We start from the raw sequence: 22485 nt of genomic DNA, 5'->3' as shown, positions 1-22485 counted from the left end.
TCCTCTTCCAGTACTGGACTTGATGGGTATGGTAAAAGGACACAGCTTTAAAAGCTAGAGCTGTCTAGGGACCCTCACTGTAGACCGCCTGACTTCACGGCGTCATGCCCCAGCAATTAAAAGGAAATGTCTAGCTTTATGTAATACATTTTTGTATGTTATGGGGACCCTAGGCTTTTGGTATAGGCCAAAGACATGGGAATTTGGCTGTTTTATAGAAATTTCATTTTAAGGAAGTCAGATTTACACTGTTAGCAAAGCATCGGAGTGTTTACACACCTAAGAGGGGAGGTAAACAAGACAGGCTACATGGGCGAAGTTCTTTGGCTTGATAGTGTGCTCTGAAGGAGCAGCACTCCCTTGAGAAGGGGGACAATCCCTACAAGGAACTGTAGTGCTATTTTATACACCGATAGCAGACCTGGCCTCCAGTTTCTCTCAGCATCGCTCAGTCCCTACCTGGCACCCTGCCCCCAACCCGGTACTGTCCAGCGCAGGGCTGGGCTCTTCTGTAGTATTCCAGCCCTCCCCCACCCCCACCGTCTCTCCGTGCTTTCTCCATGCCCTTCTTCCCATGGCAACTTCCTTATTCTTGTTTCTTGGGACCAATGAACTTTTGTTTTTTTAAATTTGTTTATTTTATGTATATGAGTACACTGAAGCTGTTCAAATGGTTGTGATTTGAATTTAGGACCTCTGTCCAGCCCCAAGATATATTTATTATTATATATAAGTACACTGTAGCTATCTTCAGACAGCACCAGATGTCATTACGGGAGGTTGTGAGCCACCATGTGGTTGCTGGGATTTGAACTCAGGACCTCAGGGCAGTCAGTGGTCTTACCCGCTGAGCCATCTTGACAGCCCCAGGACCAGTGAACTTGATGGCCCAACAAACCTGCGTTTATATATACTTGAATCTGGCTTGAGCTGGCTAATTTTAACATCAGAGAAACATCACTGAGTTCCACCCCCTTTCTCCCTTAATCCAGTTACTCCCTAGTCTGAATTTTATGTACTTTAGACAACCAGACTAATGAACTCACACTACATCTGAGGCATAAAAACCCATCTCTGAATTGAACATGTAGATCCCATAACAGGTGAGTCCTAAAAGTGGTGGTTTTAGAATCATAAACCAAGGAATTGGGTAAGGGTATGGAGAACAGGGGTTTCTTTTTTTTCTTTCTTTTTGGAGACAGGGTTTCTCTGTATAGCCCTGGCTGTCCTGGAACTCACTTTGTAGACCAGGCTGGCCTCGAACTCAGAAATCTGCCTGCCTCTGCCTCCTGAGTGCTGGGATTAAAGGCGTGTACCACCACGCCCAACTTAGAACAGGGGTTTCAAAGCTGTGGCACAACCATTTGCATTCAACTCAAAACACAGATTTGCCAGTACAGACCAGAGGAAGACAGATTCTGACTCAGCTGCTAGATCTGAAAAGTTTTCAGTACACACTATGTAAAGTGCCTGGAGGCAGACTCAACAAGAAGTAGCTCCTTCGATGATTAGTTGGAGAATAATGGACAAATCAGTTGGTGGTCCAGCAGTAGTCAAGCCATCTGATGCAAAAGTAAACAGGCATCCCCGGAGAAACTAAGGTTATTTTATTTCAAGAACAGAAGTTAAAGCCAAGAGTGTAAAAAAGTCTAGGAGTCTGGGAGGCAAGGCTGTCAGTGCACTGGTGTCAGGGCCTCGTACAGTCTCTGGGCAGCCAGTTCCACCATTTCTCGGAGGGATTCATCATCTTCACTTCCTTCTTCACATTCTACAGCCTGAAAATAAAAGCACTAACTTCAGCCTGGAATTATCTCCTGGACGAAAATGAGCACTCTAAGCCCTGGAGGCTGATTGCCAGCGTGTAAGCCACAGACTCACCCTCCTGTCACCTGCAGTATCTCTGTTAACACAGTGACCGGAGAGCCAAGGGTGGGGGGGCATGCATAGAGCTTTGGACCAAAGAAAGTCCCCACCTCTATTCAGTTCTCGATGGCCATGCAAGTGAGCCTGTGTAACACGAATTACTGAGTCAGCAATGGATGTGGTGAGTTATTCACCATTGGGTGTGAATTTGACTTTAACCATCCAACAGCCACTGCCTTGCTGCTGCTGATTTTTAAAGACTGTTAGTCTCTCTGTACAGACTATACCCCACTCTTGTTCTAGCCCAGGCTAGCCTAGAGCTGGGGATCTTCTGCCTCAGCTCCCTGAGCAGTGGCTTACAAACATGCATTACATTACTCACCGAGCTTATAGTGGCTCATGTTGTACAGCCCAACTACAAATCACAGCTCCAGGTCAGCCTGGACTCTAGTGTTACTTTTTTTAAAGCTGGTGTAGTGATGACTCCAGCACTGGTGAGGCTAAGGCCAGCCTGGACTACAGGATAAGAACCTATCTTAAAAGACCCAAAGCTTTGTTCCACTAAGAAGGCACTTACATCCGAGCCACCAAGCTGCTCCATCTAACTGCCAGGGCTGCACTCTTCTTCCTACCATCACCCTACTCCCCAAATGTCTTGACACACATGGATAGCTACGTACCCGAGTCTCCAGATTAATATTTGCTGTTTTCCCGTCCACTGTGACACTGAGGACAGAGTCATCTTTCACACTGACACAGTCTTCTCCAAATATGTCCCTTTAAGTGAACAGAAATTCGGCATTACTGGGAAAGTCCAACTTCACCTGTTTGGGGAGAAGTTCCAAGCCCTCCTCTACCTCATCCAAGTTAGGTTGCTTTTAGCTGCTCAGGAGACATGCTGTTCCTCTGATTATCAATTCACTACAACAGCTAAAACAGCTCTACCCACAAGAGTGCTCCACTGTTCCATTTAATAAGCACTGGTTTTGCTTTTGTTTTTAATACTGAGGATTAAACTTGGGGTCTCGCACACACTAGGCAGAGACATGGCACACCCCATAGCCTATTCTGAGATAGGGTCTCACTACGTTGCCTAGAATGGCCACCAATTTCTATGCAGCTACAATATACTTGCACTGTGATCCTCCAGTTTGGGACTAACTAGGGCAATACAGTGAAATTATCTCTTAAAACATGAAACAAAACAGAAAACCAACAAAAAGTCATTATTAAAATTTATTAAAATTTCAGTATGAAATTTTAGAAAAATATAAGTAACAAAAAAAAAAACCCCTTCTGAACACTAAGATGTCTAATTAGGTCAATTTCAATCTGAAGGCAGAAGCAGCCTTTGTTGGGGTTTGAACCTGCAACATCCCCAAGAGGCTCAATGTTATGGGCTTGGCGACCAGCTGATGGGCTCTGACTTAACGCACTGATCCCTACTCTGACAGACTCAGAACACGCTGGCATTGCTGCAACTGCACTGGCAAGCAGGATGCTGGCCTAGGTGAAGAAGCTGGTCACTGAGAGCATGACTGATGGGCACAGCCTGCGACTCTGAAGCACAGAATATATAAGTGAGCTTCCTCCTCTATTACACAGTCCCACTACCATCAGGCCAAAGCCAAGGCTACCTGGCTATGGCAGAGCCCTCTGAAACCATATGGCAAAATGTATCTTTCTTCCCTCTGTCTTTTGCAGGCAATTGTCTATAATGAAAAATTAAGTTATCCATTCATACAACAAGCAAACGAGAGATCAGCACTGTTAAGGTGCAAAAGCTAAGTTAGCCAGCCATCCGCTATTAAGAGCTTTCCTAAGACTGCTTGGAAAAGCTTCCTAAATGAGGCTTAAAGAACTTCTACAGAAAGGCCCTCGGCATCACAAACACAGGAGTCTAGAACACCTGCTTTACCAAGTAATTCACACCCAAGCAAACATTTAAAATAGTTCTTAAAGGCACAGTGACACTGAGCTGAGACATCAGCACCCAGTGTTTAACTCTGCTAGCTTCCTAAGCACTCCCTGAGGCCAGTTAGGCAGGGCACCCGCCAGGCAAGGCACTGGCACTTGGCGCTAACACAGTGTGAACTTGGACATGACTTGGTATGGGGGCAGCACAGGGACACACTGTGAGTCCAGCCCTCCACTCACATAGCCGCTCCCCCAACCCCTGGCTCCTTACTTACTGGAGCATGACCTCCAGCCTCTTGCTGTAAACATGCATCTCTAGCTTCTTAGAGACCTTCTGCACTGCACCTGGAAGACAGACAGGTCAGCCTTCACATTCCTGTTTACAGTCACCACACAGGTTACCAGAGCAGTTCCAGAGGCGTGAAGCAACTTCACAGTAAAAACATGTAATGAGCTACCTTGCCCACTACGGAACATTCATGTGCACTGTGTTATTTCATGTCCTTTGACCTTACAGTCCACTTTTGCTTCCTATATTTCTCAAACTTCCATTCCGAGAGGTGAACGTTATAGGTTCAACAATTTCAGAGCACATACTTGAGCTCAAAGATCTCTTTCGAATCTAAATGTTATGTTCATTTAACATCCTCTGATATATCATCTGCTGATGAATGTTTTAATAAAAATCAATGCTTCAGGGGCTGGAGAGATAGCTCAGAGGCTAAGATGACTTTTTGCTTTTGCAGAGTTCGGCTCTCAGCACCCTCATGGGGCCGCTCACAGCTACCTGCAACTCCAGCTCTAGGGAATCTAACCATTGTGGTCTCTACAGTTGCACCTGTACATATACACAGAAGTAAATATATATACTTAACGGTGTCTCCCTATTAATAATTAGTTTTTTTTTTTTAACTCCAAGAAATATATAACTTGGTGGTCAAAAGATGTATCACCTTTAATCTAGAGTTAGGTCAACCTGGCACACCGATATATACCTCCCTTACTAATACCAGCTACACTAGAAAGCACCATTCATGGTCTCTGCTGCCCCAGAGGGTGGACAGAGGCCATCTAGCCCTCCCTACTCAGGACCTGTGAAGTCAGCGCGCACACACACAAACTCCTTTTCCCAGGCGATGTCTTACTATAAAGATCCAGGCCGGCCTCACACTTGCAGAGACCATCTTTCCTCTGCCTCTCAGCCCAGCCAGCTCTTTACTGTTTTTGGTTTTTGATTCTATGAGACAGAGTGTCTTGTAGAGTCCAGGCTGGCCTTAAACTCCCCCTCCTTCCCCTTCCTGTCAAGTGCTAGGAAGACAGGTGTACAGTACCACGCTTGGCTGAAGCTTTCTTAGTGCTGGGGAGGGTTCCCAGGGCTGGAATCACATCAAGTGAGCGCTCTGAGCACTGAGACACATTAGCCACACAGAGCACAAAGAGCGAGAGCAGCACTGGTTACAGGGCTGAAGGCGAGGGTGGGCCTAACCAGCAAAGACTTATATCGATGTTCCTCACAACCCAAATGCCCACCAGAGGCTCAAGTGACGATTCAGACATAGCAGGCCTGTTATTCATGTAACAGAGGATTTGGATGTGTCCTCTGTTCATTCACATGGCAGAGTAGCCAACACAGCAAGGCTTAGGAAGTGACCAGCTCCACTTTCTTGCCCACTGTATGTCCCTGAGACGGGAACAAATCTACATCGAACAGGCTCTGACATCATGTGAGGGGTCCATCGAGGGAGGCATCTCCCAGAATACATCAGGGTGGTCCCTTGCCTGGTGGAACATCTGGAGATGTACACTGTAGTTCACTATGCAGCCACAGGTCAAGCTGCCAACCACAGCACAAGTACTTTCTGCTTGGGGCTCCTATTCTATTCAGCACCTCCCTTTGTACACGAGGACTGCCACCTTCCCGACAGCTGAGCAGTAGTTTAGCATCCCTGTAGACAGTGTAGGAGCACTGTAACCTTTGTGGGATCGTGACCAGATTCCTACTGTAAGGATGAGGAGTCAGACCTGCACTCTTGTGTCCATACCCCAAAACCACACCCTAGGACACCAGGAGAACTTAAGTTCTACTTAGAGTGCCACTGAGTTCTAGTTCAAAGAACCTGGAAGAGATGGATGGGTGAGTAGAAGTCTGTACCTTTCCTTATTTTTGGATTCGACTGAACTTCCAATATCACGGTGGTCACTGTGTCTGCATACATGTCGTTAGAGGGATTTGCCAGCCACTACAAAGAAAGATGGAATCAGGAAGGGATGATGCAGCCACACTGCTGGGAGCTCTGCCTATCAGGCCACCAGGCAGAGGGGAGCTGCTGCTCCCAGCTTTGCCTGCAACGACGGACTCTCAGTAAGGAGACTGCTTTAATTTCCTCTTAATCAGCAAAAAGAAACCTAAGCACCATCTTTGTGGCAAAAGGTTTTCCATGCATTACCACTTAATTTCCCCAACTGTTTTACGAAAGAGAAAACTGACCCCAAATTACCACATGGGAGGTACATAACTGCTGGGACGCAAACTCCGAGTCTGAAGCTCTTCGTGTCGGTAGCACAGAGAGTAGAACATGAGGGTGAAATACCCCGTGTATAACATGATCAGATAGGATATATGTGCACATCAAACATTGTTTGTTTTGGGTCTCACCGCTCCTCCCCCCCCCCCAGTTGGGCATGACTACTTTGTCAGCCTGTGCCCCATGTGTCAGAAGAGGGTATTGGATGATCTAGAACTGAAGTTACGGTTTAGAGTGGGCACGTGGGTGCTCAGATTGAACCTGGGTCCTCTGGAAAGCAGTCAGTATTCTTCACTGCTGAACCATCCTTCGAGCCTTGGTAATGTTTGTTTTAAAGAAAAGAATCCAATTGCTTTTATGTTTGTCTCCATCTAATTTAACGCTATCTAACCCTCTTGGATTGGATTACTTTATTGTTTATTTGAAACATGAAATACTACTTTTTACAGGAAAGTACCATGACTAGTTTGTTTGAATTCAATTTTTTTTTTTTTTTTTTTTTTTGAGATAGGTTTCATACAGTCCAGGTTGATTCTGAACTATCTATGTAATCAAGGATGACCTTGAACTTCTGATCCTCCCCCTTCTGTCTCCTGTGTAGTGGGATTACCTACTTTTATGTGGTGCTTGGGGCTGGTGCAGTTATAGTGTGTGCAGCTGTCCTGACAACTCAGCTACAGTGCTACCCCAGAATTCAATTTTTCCTCAAGACTTTTTTTTTTTTTTTTTCCCCGAGACAGGGTTTCTCTGTGTAGCCCTGGCTGACTTGGAACTCACTCTGTAGACCAGGCTGGCCTCGAACTCAGAAATCCACCTGTCCCTGCTTCCTAAGTGATGGGATCAAAGGTATGCGCCACCACTGCCTGGCTTTTTTTTTTTTTTTTAAACTCTAATGATATCATCTTCTTTTCCCTTTCTTTCCTCCAACCTCTCCCATGTTAGCCACCCCACCACCTACTCCCTTTACATTCATGGCCTCTTTAACTTTGTTGCTATTATTTTTTACCTGGATATATAAATAAATCCTGCTCAGCATGTACAATGTTATCTGTATGTGTACAATTTCAGGGCTGACTACTGGTATTGGAAAACCAATCAGGGGACTTTCCCCGGGGAAGACTTTTTCTCCAGGTCCCAGAATGTCTTAGTTGCCTGCGGTTTTTAATTAGGGTTGTGCCTGTGAACTCCCCTCTTCAAAGCAGCGGCATCCTGGAATACCAGCAACCAAGTTGCTCTGTGACCACGCTTGCTTACTGAAGCCCTCCCCGCTGTGAGACGGTGGCTTGGCCTCACCTCCAGAACCACCATGCCTGGCTCCTGCACCACAGTGATGCTTTTGAACACCTTCAGAGCAGGCTTTTCTTGAATTTCTAATTCTTCTATATCACCTGAAAAAAGTTAGAAGATCCATATGCTTTTCCTACAGACTTTAAGAGGTATTTGTTTTTATAGAGGTAGTTAAAGCAGAGCATCTGTGAGTGAGAAAACTGTTAACACTTGATAGCTATGCTTTCTGTTAAGTGCTTATAGCAACTGGAGACAATGTAGTACATAAACTCCTGCACATACATCTATCTCAGGCGCCCACACCTTCATTAGCAGCCAGAGAGATCGGTCTCTATAGCACCTCAGCTTTATATGAGCCTCATGGGACAACTCACTACCTCCACCCTGAGTCTGATCATCACACAGGGAAGTCCGGGTGCTGAGACTCACTAGTTCTCAGGTGACGGATTCAGACATAGTTCATGGATTTTCAGTATGGCCATAGTTCTTGCTTGAGCTCAATGCAGATTCAGGGAGGAGTCCCCCTTCCCGCTTCTTACAGGGCAGCACTTTGCTTCAGGGGCTGTGCGGGCTCAGCAGCAGCAAGTACATCAGAGTCTGGGGTGTCCCTGTCTCCTTAGGGAGCCCATACCCCCAGGTGGGTAAAGACAGAACCCTTCCATTAAAAGGGCAAGAAAGGGTGACACAGACTTAGGTTCCCACTGAGACCTTTCCAAGCCTGTAAGTTCCGATACTGGAGGAACGAAGACTACAATAAATAAAATTTTAGGTATAGTTAACTAGAATGGTTAACCACTGATATTCTTAGAGCAGTAAATGATCAAAGATATTATAGGATTTTTAAAAAAAATTGAGGATATTTTTAAAAATTTAACTTTTAGGGATAAAATATAGTGTGCACATAGAATTCTGAGACAATCATTACAATGAAGTAACATTGCTTCTTACATATAAAAACTTCTTAATAAAAAACACAATTAGATAAATTTCAGTCAACACACCCGTCAATTTCTGGAGCTGGTAGTAGAGCAGGTAAAAGGGCCCGGTGTACGGGATGGCCTGGGTCTGTTTCACAGTGCTCATGGCCAGGTCAGTGTAATCTGAAAAGACAATTGGAATAAACACACTCTAGGAAACTGACCAGCTGGGCGTGGCGAAACACATAATCCGAGCACGCAGGAGTCAGAGACAAGAAGGATTCTGAAACTGGGGCCAGTGTGACTACAAAGTGAGACAATGGTTCAGAACCAAAACCAAGAAAGAAATAATAGAACCACACAAAAGACACCTTGCAGAAACACATAGCAAGGTAAGAAAAAAGCAGCGGATTCAGAACCCATTCCAGACCCAGCAGGATATAGCCCATGTGGGTCACAGCTGACAGGCCTCAACGTGTTCCCAGTCTACCTCACGCTACCCCAGTTAATCCAGTCTGGGCACAGCAAAATGCCCGAAATCCTCGGACAGCTCCAAGCCAGTCTGTCAGCTGCCCCGCCTTCCTCTCTGCCCAGTGTCCCTCTATAACCCTCGCCATCTACCAGGCACCAGCTCCTGATTTGAAAGGTACTTCCCAACTCTCCAGGGAAGTCTCTCCTTCACTGTTGCTGCAGACAGAAACACACCAGGACCAGCACTTCCTAACACTGCCCCTCTTTAGACTGGCATATCGGTGGCCAGGACTGGGGTTTAGTAACTCTTCAGGGTCCAGCATCGGCCTGGAGACTGGCCGAGGAGTTTGAGTTCACAGAGGCTGGAGAGATCAGCAGTTATGAGCACATGCTGCCCTTGCAGAGGATCCAAGTTTGGTTCCCAGCACCCAGCACTGTACTGGGGTTCGACCCCTCCGGCCTCTGAAGGCACCAGCATGTGTGCATCCACAATTAAAAACAGTAAAAATATTTTAAAAATAAATGTTTTTTAAAGAGTTAAAAAAAAACAAAAAACCCAGCATGTCCATTTATTTATTTGTATAAGATACAATAGCTGAATGGGGGCTTATCTCACAGGTAAGTAAGTATCTAAGTATGCTGTGACCCCCTTTCCTTCGCAAAATACTCTCAATTAAGCAGCACACAACAACACAGACAGACACACACAGATACACACCCTCCCCACACCACTAGACTGAGCAACTTTTGACAGACGTTCCTTCTGTGCTAAGCTCGGATCGCATTCCAGAGTAAATAGTGTACTTACTGGAGAGGTCACAGGGAGAGAGTATGTGGTAATTAAAGTTTCTTTTAACAAGAATTCCAGAGACCCGCTGGCCCTGTTCTGGTTTCTTGTCTGCCAAAAAGCCCATGACCTATTGAAAACAGAAGAGAGAGGTGTCAAAGCAGAGGCTCAGGCTGCTATCACACAGAGCTGGGGTGTGGAGGGTGTCCGTCCAGCGGGGAGTGTATTAGCTATGTGATAGGGACTAGCACCTCTGGACACCAAGTTCTGTAAGGGTGGGATCAGGCAGAGAGGACACTTTCAACCACTCCTGGGAAAAACTTACAAATTCAAAACCCACTATTTTTTGTTGATAGTGCTATGCAGTGTGGGTGTGGCCTAAACCTCACTACACAGCAGAGCCCGCGTCCATCTCCTATGTGCTAGAATACCAGGCAGGTGCCACCATGTCTAGCTGACCCAACAATCCTCACATGGAACTTCTCTCCTCCATACCAAGCAGTGAGCTCCCAGGGACGAAGCTCTGTCTGCCCTAGTGCAGATGTGCATGAGCAGTGGTGGGGACGGCAGCCGTGCAGGCCTCACAGGGCACAGTACACTCTCCTGAAATGCTGGTGAGCCCACCTTACTCCAGAGATGCACCTGAATGTGGTGATGTGACTAAGAGGAAAATAAACAGAGCTAATGCTTTCAAAAGTTTGGTTTTGGTGGTGCTATGGCTCCATCCTGGGGCCACTGAGCCATGCCTAAGCCTCCAGTAGGCAGCTCTCCTCAATCATAACGGAAACCCTTTCACTCCCCCACCCCCCACTATCAGGGTTTGGGAAACACACTGATAGGTTTCTGATTGATTGCCCAAGTTTACCGTCCTAAGAAACAGACCACTGCAGTCTGCCAGTAGCATAACTCCCAGAAGCCCTCTGATCTGGAGCAAAGGTCACCCACCCCAAGTCCTAAGGTCTTTATGTCCCTATGATTCTGTAAGAAAGGCTTTCTGTCTGTCTGCTTTTTTTTTTTCTTTCTAGTTTCTGAGGCAGGTTTCACTACTGTAGCCCAGGCTGGCATCAAACTCTCAACCCTCCTATTTCAGTCACCCAACACTTGGATCCTAAACCTGTGCCACCAAGGACATCTCTCATAAGAATCTCTCTCCTGGGGCTACAGCAATGGCACAGGTAAGACCCCATTTGCTGCTCTTGCAGAGGACCCACATTTGACTCCCAGCACCCAACTAATGGAGCGCAACTATCCATAACCCCAGTTCCAGGAGATCTGATGCCCTCTTGACCTCCTTAGACACCAGGCACATACATGGTGTACAGACATACATGCAGGCAAAACAGACACACACTACACACTCTTGCCCACACAATCTGAACTTATCTCCCTGAAAAGTGCACAGTCAGGGTCAGCACCTGCTGCCTTGTACCTTGGCGAGCTTCTCTCCCCTGAAGTTCAGGGTCACGGCCTCTGTGTTCCGAGGATTGTGAACCTCAATGTGAACTTCATCATTATCTTCATATTCTCGGATCAGCGCTGCTTTCAGCCTGGCCATTTCATTCTGTTCCCCATGGACTAAAATCTGCAGAGTAAGATGTGATTGTATAAAGAAACACACTCCACCATGGTGAAAAATGTCTTTAAGAACATTAGCTAAGCCGGGCGGTGGTGGCGCACGCCTTTAATCCCAGCTCTCGGGAGGCAGAGACAGGCGGATTTCTGAGTTTGAGGCCAGCCTGGTCTACAAAGTGAGTTCCAGGACAGCCAGCGCTATACAGAGAAACCCTGTCTTGAAAAACAAAACAAAACAAAACAAAAGAATATTAGCTAATTCATAAAATAGAGAACTTTAACTAATGTAACATTCCTTTCTGCCTTTCTGCTTAAGACTATTTTTATTTGTGTGTCTGTGTGTGTGTGTGTGTGTGTGTGTGTGTGTGTGGAGATATCTGTGTGTGGGTGCTGGAATCAAACATGTCCTCTGAAGGACAGGAGGCACTTTGAACCATATTGAGCCATCTCTCCAGACCCAGCTTCCTGGTTTTAAGAACCAAACTTCACCCCTTAAACTTAGGTGGCATTCTCTCCTCTGTCTGGATCCTAGGCACACATACTTTATGAAAGAGTAAGGAGACTGTTCTAAGCACTAACTGGACTCCAGCCTTGGTCATCTCTAGCTCCCATGTTCACATCATGGCTGAACCAGATGGCCTTCACGGCCCTTTCAGGTTAAAGTGCACATTTTATTTTGTTCTTGCTAAGAAAACATCCAGTTTTCTCCAGGTTTCTCATAGTTTATTAAAGTAACTGCAAAGAGATGCTTCAGAACCAAATGCAGTGTTTTAGGGGTGTCTACCACTCTAGCACGTGCTGTCAGTCTCTGCCTTTAGTGCCTCTGTCCTTCTGTGGCAGGCACCTAGCACCCACCTAGCCTACAGACCATAGGTAGATAGCTTCTATCTGGCTTATGGAAGCATTACCTCAAGGTAAAGGCTCGTCTCATTGGGGTGAAAGGTCAGTCTGTGCTGCCTAAACACTAACCATAGCATTGCTGTGTACTGTGTAACCCTGACTAAGCTACCCAATATCTCAGGTGCCCAGGGCCCTAACAGAATTCTATGTGAAGACTGAGCAGGGGCATGCATAAGATACTCTGTAAGCAGCAAATACAGGCTACTGCTACTACAACTGTAATTTAATGTGCAGCTACAGTCAATAGTGCTGTTATTAGAGTGTAAACAGTAAGGCCCAACCCAAGGCACAGACAGAACCAGACAGCACCAAGGCAAAGCAGCAGCAGCAGCAGAGAAAGCAGAATTGTTTCCTGACCAGGCCTGAAAGTACGGGGAGGTATCCATGAACTAAACACGCATACCAGAACACATGAAACACACACACACGTACACACAAGAAACGTGGTAGGATCTACAGTGTGCTCAAATTATACAGGCTACATATGATGCTGAAGAGGGGAGTGACTGTCTCCATGAAGAGTCTGTTCTTTAGGTACAGAGGGAAAACACGTTAGGAGGACCAGTCTACTGGAAAGTGCTCCAAAGGGAATGACATACCAGCCACTAGATGTCTCTCACAGTAACCAGACTGCATCAACAGCCTGATGGGTAAGCAGTGGACTATTGCTCAGCTCTAAGCAAGAGATATATGGCTAGACCTTGAAAACACATGATTCTGCTTACTCAAAGTACTGAGAAATGTCAGATTCAAAGAGACAGTAAGCAGGATTGAGAGGGAAGCTGGGGGCACTCAGGAGGGAGGAGAACAGGGCACAGGCTTCTGTTGGGTAGTTCTGAAACCTGGACTGGGGTTGGCTAGGACGTCAGTGTACATGATGTCACTGAATTCCATACTTAAAAATGGTAAAAGTTGCAACTGCAAGCTGTATATTTTTTGGCATAGTAAAAATATTTGATAAAGAAACAAAAGACACCAACAAAAGTCTATTTCCTTTAAGCAAGTTTTCAGATCTCTGGGAGGGTCTCATCTTATTTTTATGGGTACTTGTTCCATTTCCAATTAAAAGCTCCTAATTGTCTTCAGCTTAAAACTCTTCCAATCCATGGAAATATCTGTTACTTTTACCAGCCTTATTATATTCATTATTATCACCATCATGTGAGTGTATGGTGTGTGTGTGTGTGCGCGCCTCAGCATGCACATGGAAGTCAGGGGTAGCTCTGCTTAGTTCTCCTTCTACCTCCACACATGTGCTGAAGGCCAGTCTTGGGCTTTTGAGGCAAGCCCCTTTCCCCAGAGCTAGCTTACTGGCACATTAGTATTGTTTTCATAATACTTAAAAATAGAAACAAGTTATACTAATACATAAGGAACTAACACAGTATGTGTTTTCATCTCTATCTATTAAACCTTAAAATTTACTATGACTCTGTGAAAATGATGTTTGCATTGTCAATTTAATAACAATATAAAGCATACACCGTGGGTCAGGCACTGAGTCAAGCACGTCATAGTCTCTGTCTTTCTGCACAATGACCTTATAAAGTGCTATCACCCTTATTTATAGAAAGCACAAAGAGGCTCCACAACTTGCCAGATACACAACAGGCAAAAAGAGGAGTTAGGGGTTCGAGGTCAGTCGTTATATGCTCAAGCCTGGCACTCAGGCTGTTGGAGAGGTAGCAGAAAACAGAGAGAACACTAGACTAGGTTGGTAAGTCTGAAGAAGTCTGTAAAGTGAGGAAAATGAGTGCAATGGGCCTAAGGCAAAGGTTAAACCAAGTGCAAGTAGAATGCCCTGTTCACAATGTAACACAAAGAGCTGGACTGTGGGAGCCCCATGTGTTTCATGCAGCTTTATCTACACATGCCATTCACAGACTAACCACGTGAGGCGGCTTCAGAGCACGAATAAATTCACTGGTTTGCTGGTAATCTGTGTGAGCAGAGAAAGAAATGTAATCAACCGACATTTTCAGTGGCAACTTCTGTCCAGACATGGTTGTGATTTCTTCAGGTTCAGACATGATGTGCTGTTGGAAACAAATACAAGAAAAACAGACTTTGCAATTAGGTAAATGAAGGTGCATTTTGGTTACGTCTTGCACAATCACGATCTCTAATGTTAACTTTGTGAACTGTACCATGAACATCTTTCTGATGTTCTTGACTTACCAAGTACTAAACGCTTATGGTTTTTATTGAATAAATATTTAATCGAAGGTCAGACGATTAAGTAGGACCATTCAGCACTGGAGGGAAGCCTGTAACTGTAAACAAAGCTGCACTTGGCTCTGCTACAGCAGCTTCCCTGCAGAACCCAGAGGTCAGACACACCTCTAGTCTGGAGCCAGCTAAGCCAACGACCAGCAATGACCAGCAGGCTCTCTAACAACTTCATAGAATGTGGCAAAGGAGGAAAATGATCAGAACAAGAAACCACACTCTATTTTTAAATTAAAACAGATGTTAGCAGCAAGAAGACAAGAGAACACGCTTGCCTGGACGTCCATTAGCCTTTAAAGTTCTGCAGTGTACTCTACAATGTGTACATCCTACATGCTAAGAACAGCCATTTTATACCAAAATAGAGACAGCCGTCAGCCCTGGTGCATTATACAGCTCTCTAAAAGTCTATGTCATGGTTGTGCACCCCTCATCTGAGAAATTAGTATTTTTGAGCAAAAATGTCTGGGGAAAACTCAACTGGTAAAGCCTATGCAAATAACCCCCAAGTCCAAAAGCACAGAGCCTGAGCAGGAGCTCTGCTAGCATTCTGGATGAGACCCGGGCTTGCATCCCAGGACGGTACTGACCTTGGCAAGTGTCCCTTCAACACAGTACCCCGCGATTATGACACCATTCCTCTTATCTGTACACCAGCTTTCAAACAGCTCTCTGGATAAGCCGTTTTGAATCATGCCTGGAGAGGCCATCACAACACTGGGGCCAATGTCGTCAAAGTGATCCATGCTCTGAGAGACAAAGGGTTAAAGGGTCACAGTCATCAGCCTGGTCAAACAGTCTCCATGTAAAGTAATCACACTTCTGCATGGGCCATGGTGAGACTAGCTAGCACTGTGTTTAAGTGCCACATTACAAAATTAAAATGTTCTGGGCATGGTGGAGAATGCCTTTAATATCAGTACTTGGAAGGCAATGGCAGGCAAATCTCTGAGTTTAAGGCCAGCCTCGTCTACAGAGTGAGTTTCAGGACAGCCAGGGCTACGTAGGGAGACCCTGTCTCAAAACAAAACAAAACAAAACCAACCAAACAAAATAAATGATATTTGAAAAGCATTTAATCATAATATACTTTATATTAAATTCGATTCTATTAATTGATATTGGGATGCAAACATGGGAGTTTTATAAATTCCTACATGGAATCTGCAGTGCTAATCAAAGAGGATCAGATGTGAACAACAGAATCTAAATCTGTAACCTGCCATATTTTTCCCGTCAGGACTTTCTTCCTATAGCAGGAGACTCAGGCTTTCTGCTGTGCACTGAGGGAACGTGGAGCAAGGGCAAGCCTGGCACCATGAAGCTGGCTGGAGAGCAGAGAGCCTCAGCAGCAGTGTGCCCACCCCTCATCACTGTCGCCCCCGCCGTGCCTCCCGCCGTCACCTTGAGGTTGCTGATGTGCTTGAAAACGAAGGGGTTGTTGATGTTGATCTGCTTCCGGATCTTGTCGTTCATGGCGTTCACGTAGGTCTGGTACACGGCCATGCACTTCTTGGCCAGAGACGATGCGTAGTAAATGGGGATGTCGTGCAGCTCCGGGTGGTTCTGCCAGTACTCATCTGCAGAGGTTTCACAGAGGAAGAAGCATCACTCGGCAGGTGAAGAGAACAATTCAAATCATCATAACAATAACTATAAGACATCTGAACTGAGTACCATACAACTGTATTTTGTTTTTTTGGTTTTTGTTTTTGTTTTTCGAGACAGGGTTTCTCTGTATAGCCCTGGCTGTCCTGGAACTCACTCTGTAGACCAGGCTGGCCTCGAACTCAGAAATCCGCCTGCCTCTGCCTCCCAAGTGCTGGGATTAAAGGCGTGCGCCACCACTGCCTGGTGTAGCGGTATTTCTAAAAAACTTTCACACAAACTGCTCATTACTAACTAATGAAAGCTGTGAACACATACTTTCACTTGAAGGCAGGTTTTTTCCTGTTTTCAGGGAAAACCTCATTAAACCCCAGCATTTTATAAACATGCTGCCCAGGCTTGGGCTTCGGAGCCCGAGTGCACACGAGGTACATGGACGGTGACAGCGAGATGCCATTCCTTGCTCATCTGTACCCAGATTCCTTTATCTGTGACAGCACAGAGCCACCTTCACTCCCCTGCTCTCTGCTGGTTACACAGCGTTTCACTCTACATTTAGATGGACCAACTTGACTCACCATCAGGCTCAGAGGATGGAACTGGACAAGCGCATTCTCTGTGAAGGCCTGCTGTTTCTTGTGAGGCGTTAGTTAGCCTATCTGCCCTTGCCTGTTTTCTAGTTACTGTAACAAGAACACTGTTCATCCCTATCTCAGAGATGCAAGGACTGAGAACCGAGGACAGTCCCCTCTGCTTCACCCTGCGACCCCCCCGACTGTCTATGTGTCCCTCGTGGAGTCAGGAGGGTCAGTGAGCACAACGGCACACCCCTCACAGTACGAAGCTGCGCACACTCATAGAAGTCTTCAATAGCCACCCACCTGGCTCGCCTTCCTTCGCTCCTTTGTGGTTGTTAGGACAGGCAGGTTTTCAGTCCTTTTTTTTTTTTTTTGCATACTTAATAGTTTGTGAAAACTCTACATTCTATCCTCTAACTCATCTTATTTATTTATTTTTCGAGACAGGGTTTCTCTGTGTACTAACTCATCATCTTCTTATGTTCATTGACATGGTATTTCCTGCTGAAACACTACAATGATGAAAGTTCAGGCCTGGGACCCCAGTACTTGAAAATTCTGGGCTAATGTGAGCTACACAGTAAGACCTTATCTAAAACAAACAATCAACCCCTCATAAACAACAGCAAGGACTAAGGACAAGCACCTCCACCATCTCTCCTCACATCCTAGAAGTGTCACAGCTAGCCTACATGTGCTCATGCTGGAGGGCTTCTCACACTGGAGGGAACCAGAAAGGCATGCCAGGTGGGTTCTAACAGCAGTAGATATGAGGTGCTGTCCCCAGGCCTCCCTCGACTATCACCAGCAACAGGTCTCCAAGATGCCCCTCATAGCACTGGGGATCGAATCTAGGGTCTTATGCATGTTGTGCATCTTCAGTCCAAATTGCATTTTTAAATAAAGATAAAATGCTGTATCTGGGGGCTGGAGATATGGCTCAGTGGTTAAGAGCACTGACTGCTCTTTCAGAGGTCCTGAGTTCAAATTCCAGCAACCACATGGTGGCTCACAACCATCTGTAATGGGATCTGATGCCCTTTTCTGGTGTGTCTGAAGATAGCAACAGTATACGCATATACATAAAATAGTATTAAAAAAAAAAAACGTTGTTGTATCCAAGGCTGTGAGAGTAAGTCACCCAAATACCTAGAATCAGGAGCAGCTCCTGAGCTCTTCCGAGGGCAAAGACAGGAATGAGCCCTCTGCCCCCTCTGTTGACAATGTCGTGCACAGTGTTGCAGAATCTTGCTTCCCGCTCTTCACGCTTCTCATGGATATGGGTCCCATACGTAGACTCCTAAATAACAGACTAGATATGTAAGACTAAGACCAACCACTCTGGAGATTTCAGAACTTAAGCATTAAGGAAATGGAGTCAGGGATCACTATAAAATGTTCCTTCTTCCCTCAAGATAACTTTGCTACATCTTTTCTTTCTTTTACCATGGGGAAGGTTAAAGCCCTATAAGTATCAGTAGGTAATGTTTCTCAGGCTTGTATTCAAGAACCTGCCCTGGAGCCTCACTACACAGGCGCTGCTGCTGCACTTCCTGTACTTATCAGAAATTCAGGATCCAAGGCCCAGCCCACTCGCTGCAGCACCAGACAAGTCATAGCCAGGGAAGCTCTGCTCTACAGCACACATCACATGGAAGGAGCTGCTTGTTCCCAGGGCTGGAAAACATCTTCCCCAGTTTAAGGTTGGTGCCTGTGCTGAGCACCTGGTCAAGCCACAAGGACTCCACTCTGCATGTTGCCCAGGGACAGCAACAGGCAGGAGCTCCTCACACTTTGGCAACCTTGTCCAAGCCACAGCCATGGGGACCAAAGGTACTTGATGTTCTTGTGTGTATGACAGGCCCAGAAGACAACCTTTCCCTGACACTGTCAACCATCACTCCCCTCAAAATAGCTTCTGATGACAGTTCATTCTTTTGTTTCCTTGAGACCTACACACTAACAGAATGTGACAAGCACCCTGTGGAAAAGGCCAAAGCCCTCAGCACAGCCAAGGCAGAGGGGCCATCTCTAAAACCATTTAACATCTTTCTTAACAAACTCACCTAGGGAAAGATGTGCAGGTGGCAGGGAGACCCACCCTGCTCCTCATGCTGCACAATCAGACCATGGTTCTAAAACAAAATTACCAAGAATGTACTGTACAGCAATGGGGAGAGACAAAAAAAGAGCCAAGAAAATCCCCATATGAACAAACCATAGATGCCCATCAAGGACATCAGGACTGTGACACTGTCCACCAGGACGTCAGGACCGGGACACTGTGGGTTTTTTTCCTACTAGAAAAAGTTCAGGATTACATTACACTAACTGTAATCCAGTCCGTTAATACTTACAATGATCAGGATGTCTGGCTTAATGTTAGGAATCTCAGCGGCCATTAGGTGTCTGTCTTCTTGTCTTGAGAAATCACCTGTATACAAAAGCTGTGAACACATAGAACCAGAGTATCAAGGCTTGGGAAAGGCTCCTCTTATTAGTAAGCAGTCAAACCTCAAGTCAAAACTGAATTTAAAAAAGAAAACTTAATGTCTATACCTAAGGAATTCTAGATGCAATGCCTGTATCTAATTCTAAATATGTAAGTTGTCATAAAAGACACCTGTGTTTCCATTAGTAAATCTAAATTTCCAGAAAATTATATCCCATAATCAACCCTCAAAGGTAATCTACATATCAGTATTAGCAGGGTCAAATTCAGACCTGCACTCTGCTATTCCCTGCTGACTTTTGGTGTCCTGGAGCAGCACAAGAATGAGCAATCTGCTGAGTTCGAGGCCAGCCTGGTCTACAGTGAGTTCCAGGACAGCCAAGGCTATACAGAGAAACCCTATCTCGAAAAAAACCAAATAAATAAATAAATAAATAAATAAGCAATCTGACGACACTGTACAAGTAGGTTTGCAGACATTTCACATAGACGGGCAGCTACAATGTTTCTGTACACCATGTTCTCCAGTTTCTAAAGTGGAATTACTAAAAACTTACAGGAGAGAAGCCACGTCTTTCTCTCCAGGTCTCATCCAATGGTATTTCTAAACAGCTGCCTAGCTGATTCTGGTGTATAGCCAGAGTGTAGACAGATGCCCTGGAGCCTAGCATCCCAGGGTCAGCGAGAGGGCTCAGACAGTAAAAGCACTTGCTGCCAACCAAGCCTGATGACCTGAGTTCAATCCCGGGGACTCGCATGGTTGAAGAAACCAATTCCTCCGAGTTGTCCTCTTACTACACATACCTACAGTCCCTCATACTCACTCTCCCGCCTCCTGGCATGCATGCACATGTGTAATCACACACACCCCACACTAATAAACTATGTAGATTCCTTAGTCCACTCAGGTTTTCACAGCTTCACTGACATTTCCACCTCCTTCTCAACACTGCTGCACAATTCTGTGCTGACCGAAGTCTTCACTTCTCCAAGCCACCTGCTCAGGTGCTTATCTGAGTCCCTCCAAGCCAAGGACATAAGCACAAACCATGCCTTTATCCAGGTAACCTAACTTTAGCTGTGTTGTGTGTGCTGGTGGGTGGGTGGGTGGTTGCAGGGAGGAGGAGGGCGACTTGGGGAGCTGGTTCTCTCTTTTTATCCTGCGTTCTAGGATCTGAGCTCAGGCCCACGGGCTTGTGCAGAAGTCACCTAGACATGCTCAGCCATCTTGCCTGCCATGTTTAGTTTTAAACAGAAGCAGTGGACATTGAAGCGGGACCAAGTCTGTGGTGGGCTGGGGAACTTGCTGTTATGGTGGAGAAGGAATATCCTCAAAGAACCAACAGTGACTTTGCTTTACCTGCTTTGGTGTTCCCACACTCTGCAAGTCTTAGGGAAGTTTCTACACCTCTCAGGGGCAAGAAGCTCTGCACTGACTTCTCCCGGGGAGAAAGGAGGCAAGCTAGAGCTTACCTTCACACCTGCGATCTCTATCATAAACATGGCTGCTCCCAGGACGTGGCCAGCATGGTAACACCAGAACTTGATTCCTGCAACTTCCTTAACTTCATGGAAATTGATGGTTTCGATTTTGTCCATGCTTTCTTCCAAGTCTGTCTCAGTGTACAGCATGTCATCTGCCGATATGTTGCTGAAATTGTAGGTGACATATGGATAAAATGTTTCTTAATGTCACAGTGCACAGGGATGGGGCTATAGTCAGGGACAGGGCATTTGCCACGACACACAAGGCTCCAGGTTCAGTTCCCATACTGAAAACAAAACAGCAACAACAAACCCCAGTGTTTAGAATCTCCAGTGTTTTCTATAATTATGACACAACAGTGTGCACGGGCGCAAAGCCTAACTGTGAGCTAAGTGTGACTCAGAGCTGCCCTTAAGGAGATTGCAGCACATGAAGACACATTTATCATTTGGAAATACTGGAGACTGGATTCAAGGCATGGATGCTGGGCAGGTGCTGTACCACAGAGCTACACTCCCAGCCTTTACTCTTTCTGTTGTTTTGTGAAGATAGGGTCTCACTAAGTTGTTCAGGCTGACCTTGTGTCTTAGGGTTTCCACTGCTGTGGAGAAACACCATGACCAAGGCAACTCTTACAAGGGAAAACATTTCACTGGAGCTGGCTTATAGTGTCATAGGTTTCGTCCATTATCATGACGGGAAGCATGGCATCGTACAGGCAATGTGCCAGAGGAGCCAAGAGTTCTACAGCTTGATCAGAGGCAGCCAGGAGGAGACTACTGTGCTTCACACTAAATGTGGCTTGAGTATATGTAAGAGACCTCAAAGCCTGTCTACAGTGATGCACTTCCTTCAACAAGGCCACACCTCCTCATGGGCCACTCCCCATGGGTCAAGCATTTAAACACATGAGTCTATGGGGATCAAAACTATTCAAACCGCCACATCATGAACTTGTAACCTTCCTGTATGCTCCTGTGCTGGGACCATGGGCTTGTGCTATGAGGCCCAGCTATAAAAGCTATTCTTTAATATGGTATTTCTCAAAACGTTCATACACACAAACGCACAGCAGAGATTATCACTGGCCCTGGAAAGAGACCTCTCTCAAAGTTAGGTATAACTTATCACCTAGAAATTATACAAATGAACTTCAACAGACTCTGTAGCCACACTGGATAAGTTCACAGATCAGCTGTCTCTTACTGAGACTGCTTTAGGCAGTCTTTACACACCTCTATGTGCCTCACTGGCACTGTCTGTAAAACAGGACTCACAGAGGACCCGGCATCATGAGTTGGTGAGGGTTACAGGGTCTGCACACTGAGGCCTGTGGTTCTCGTTAACAGCATTAGCATTACACAGCTTTCCATTCCTTTGTATTTACATATGAAGACTAACAAATACCTTTTGAAATATCCCTAAGTCAAAGCCAACTTCCAAAGGCTAATACTTCACATTGCAGGTATCACAAGCACGATGTACCCTTGGTGGAACAGGAATGGACATTTCTCTTACAACTGGTGCCAACTCCCCCAGAGAACAGCTGTGCCTAAGGTAACATTCTCGGTCAGACTGTCCAAACAAAGGATCCCCTATGTATCACTGCTTCAGGTAGCCAGTCTTAAATTAATAAAATGTCCAAGAGCTACTTACAGAGCATTCCTATCAGACCTTTAGTTCTAGATTTGGTTCTACGTTTGTAAGAATGTAAACCATATATAAACTAAAGTCGGATGGTGCTGATGTATAAGATACATCCTGGAGTTGGATCATAGCATCTGTAGTGGCGATTTCTGGTTGTCAACTTGACTATATTTGAAATGAACTACAATCCAGAATTGGAAGGCTCACCAGTGAACCTAATCTGGAGACTGGGAGATAGAAGTTTCT

General features: G+C 45.6%; 1 protein-coding gene across 3 annotated transcripts in view; it reads right to left on the bottom strand.

Annotated features, from left to right (window-relative positions):
• Window positions 1–1574: 1574 nt before the first annotated feature.
• Window positions 1575–22485, bottom strand: part of Cpsf3 (cleavage and polyadenylation specific factor 3) — a 26798-nt gene continuing 5887 nt past the window's right edge. The window contains exons 5-18 of one of the 3 annotated variants that reach the window (XM_021202719.2): window positions 20580–20757; window positions 19012–19101; window positions 17804–17954; window positions 15873–16048; window positions 15059–15217; window positions 14129–14275; window positions 11197–11349; window positions 9789–9897; window positions 8594–8692; window positions 7599–7693; window positions 5933–6020; window positions 4056–4125; window positions 2544–2640; window positions 1575–1775 (exon numbers count right to left, since the gene is read on the bottom strand). In XM_021202719.2, the coding sequence (XP_021058378.1) occupies window positions 1674–1775; window positions 2544–2640; window positions 4056–4125; window positions 5933–6020; window positions 7599–7693; window positions 8594–8692; window positions 9789–9897; window positions 11197–11349; window positions 14129–14275; window positions 15059–15217; window positions 15873–16048; window positions 17804–17954; window positions 19012–19101; window positions 20580–20757 (1714 nt within the window). In that variant the 3' untranslated portion in view covers window positions 1575–1673. Of the gene's footprint in view, window positions 1776–2543; window positions 2641–4055; window positions 4126–5932; window positions 6021–7598; window positions 7694–8593; window positions 8693–9788; window positions 9898–11182; window positions 11350–14128; window positions 14276–15058; window positions 15218–15872; window positions 16049–17803; window positions 17955–19011; window positions 19102–20579; window positions 20758–22485 lie in introns of those variants that run through there. The other 2 variants (XM_029540692.1, XM_029540693.1) reach the window with 2 other exon arrangements.

The sequence above is a fragment of the Mus pahari genome, chromosome 7 (assembly GCF_900095145.1).
Source record: "Mus pahari chromosome 7, PAHARI_EIJ_v1.1, whole genome shotgun sequence".
Taxonomy (NCBI): domain Eukaryota; kingdom Metazoa; phylum Chordata; class Mammalia; order Rodentia; family Muridae; genus Mus; species Mus pahari.
This window is presented reverse-complemented; position numbering and strand designations above follow the sequence as displayed.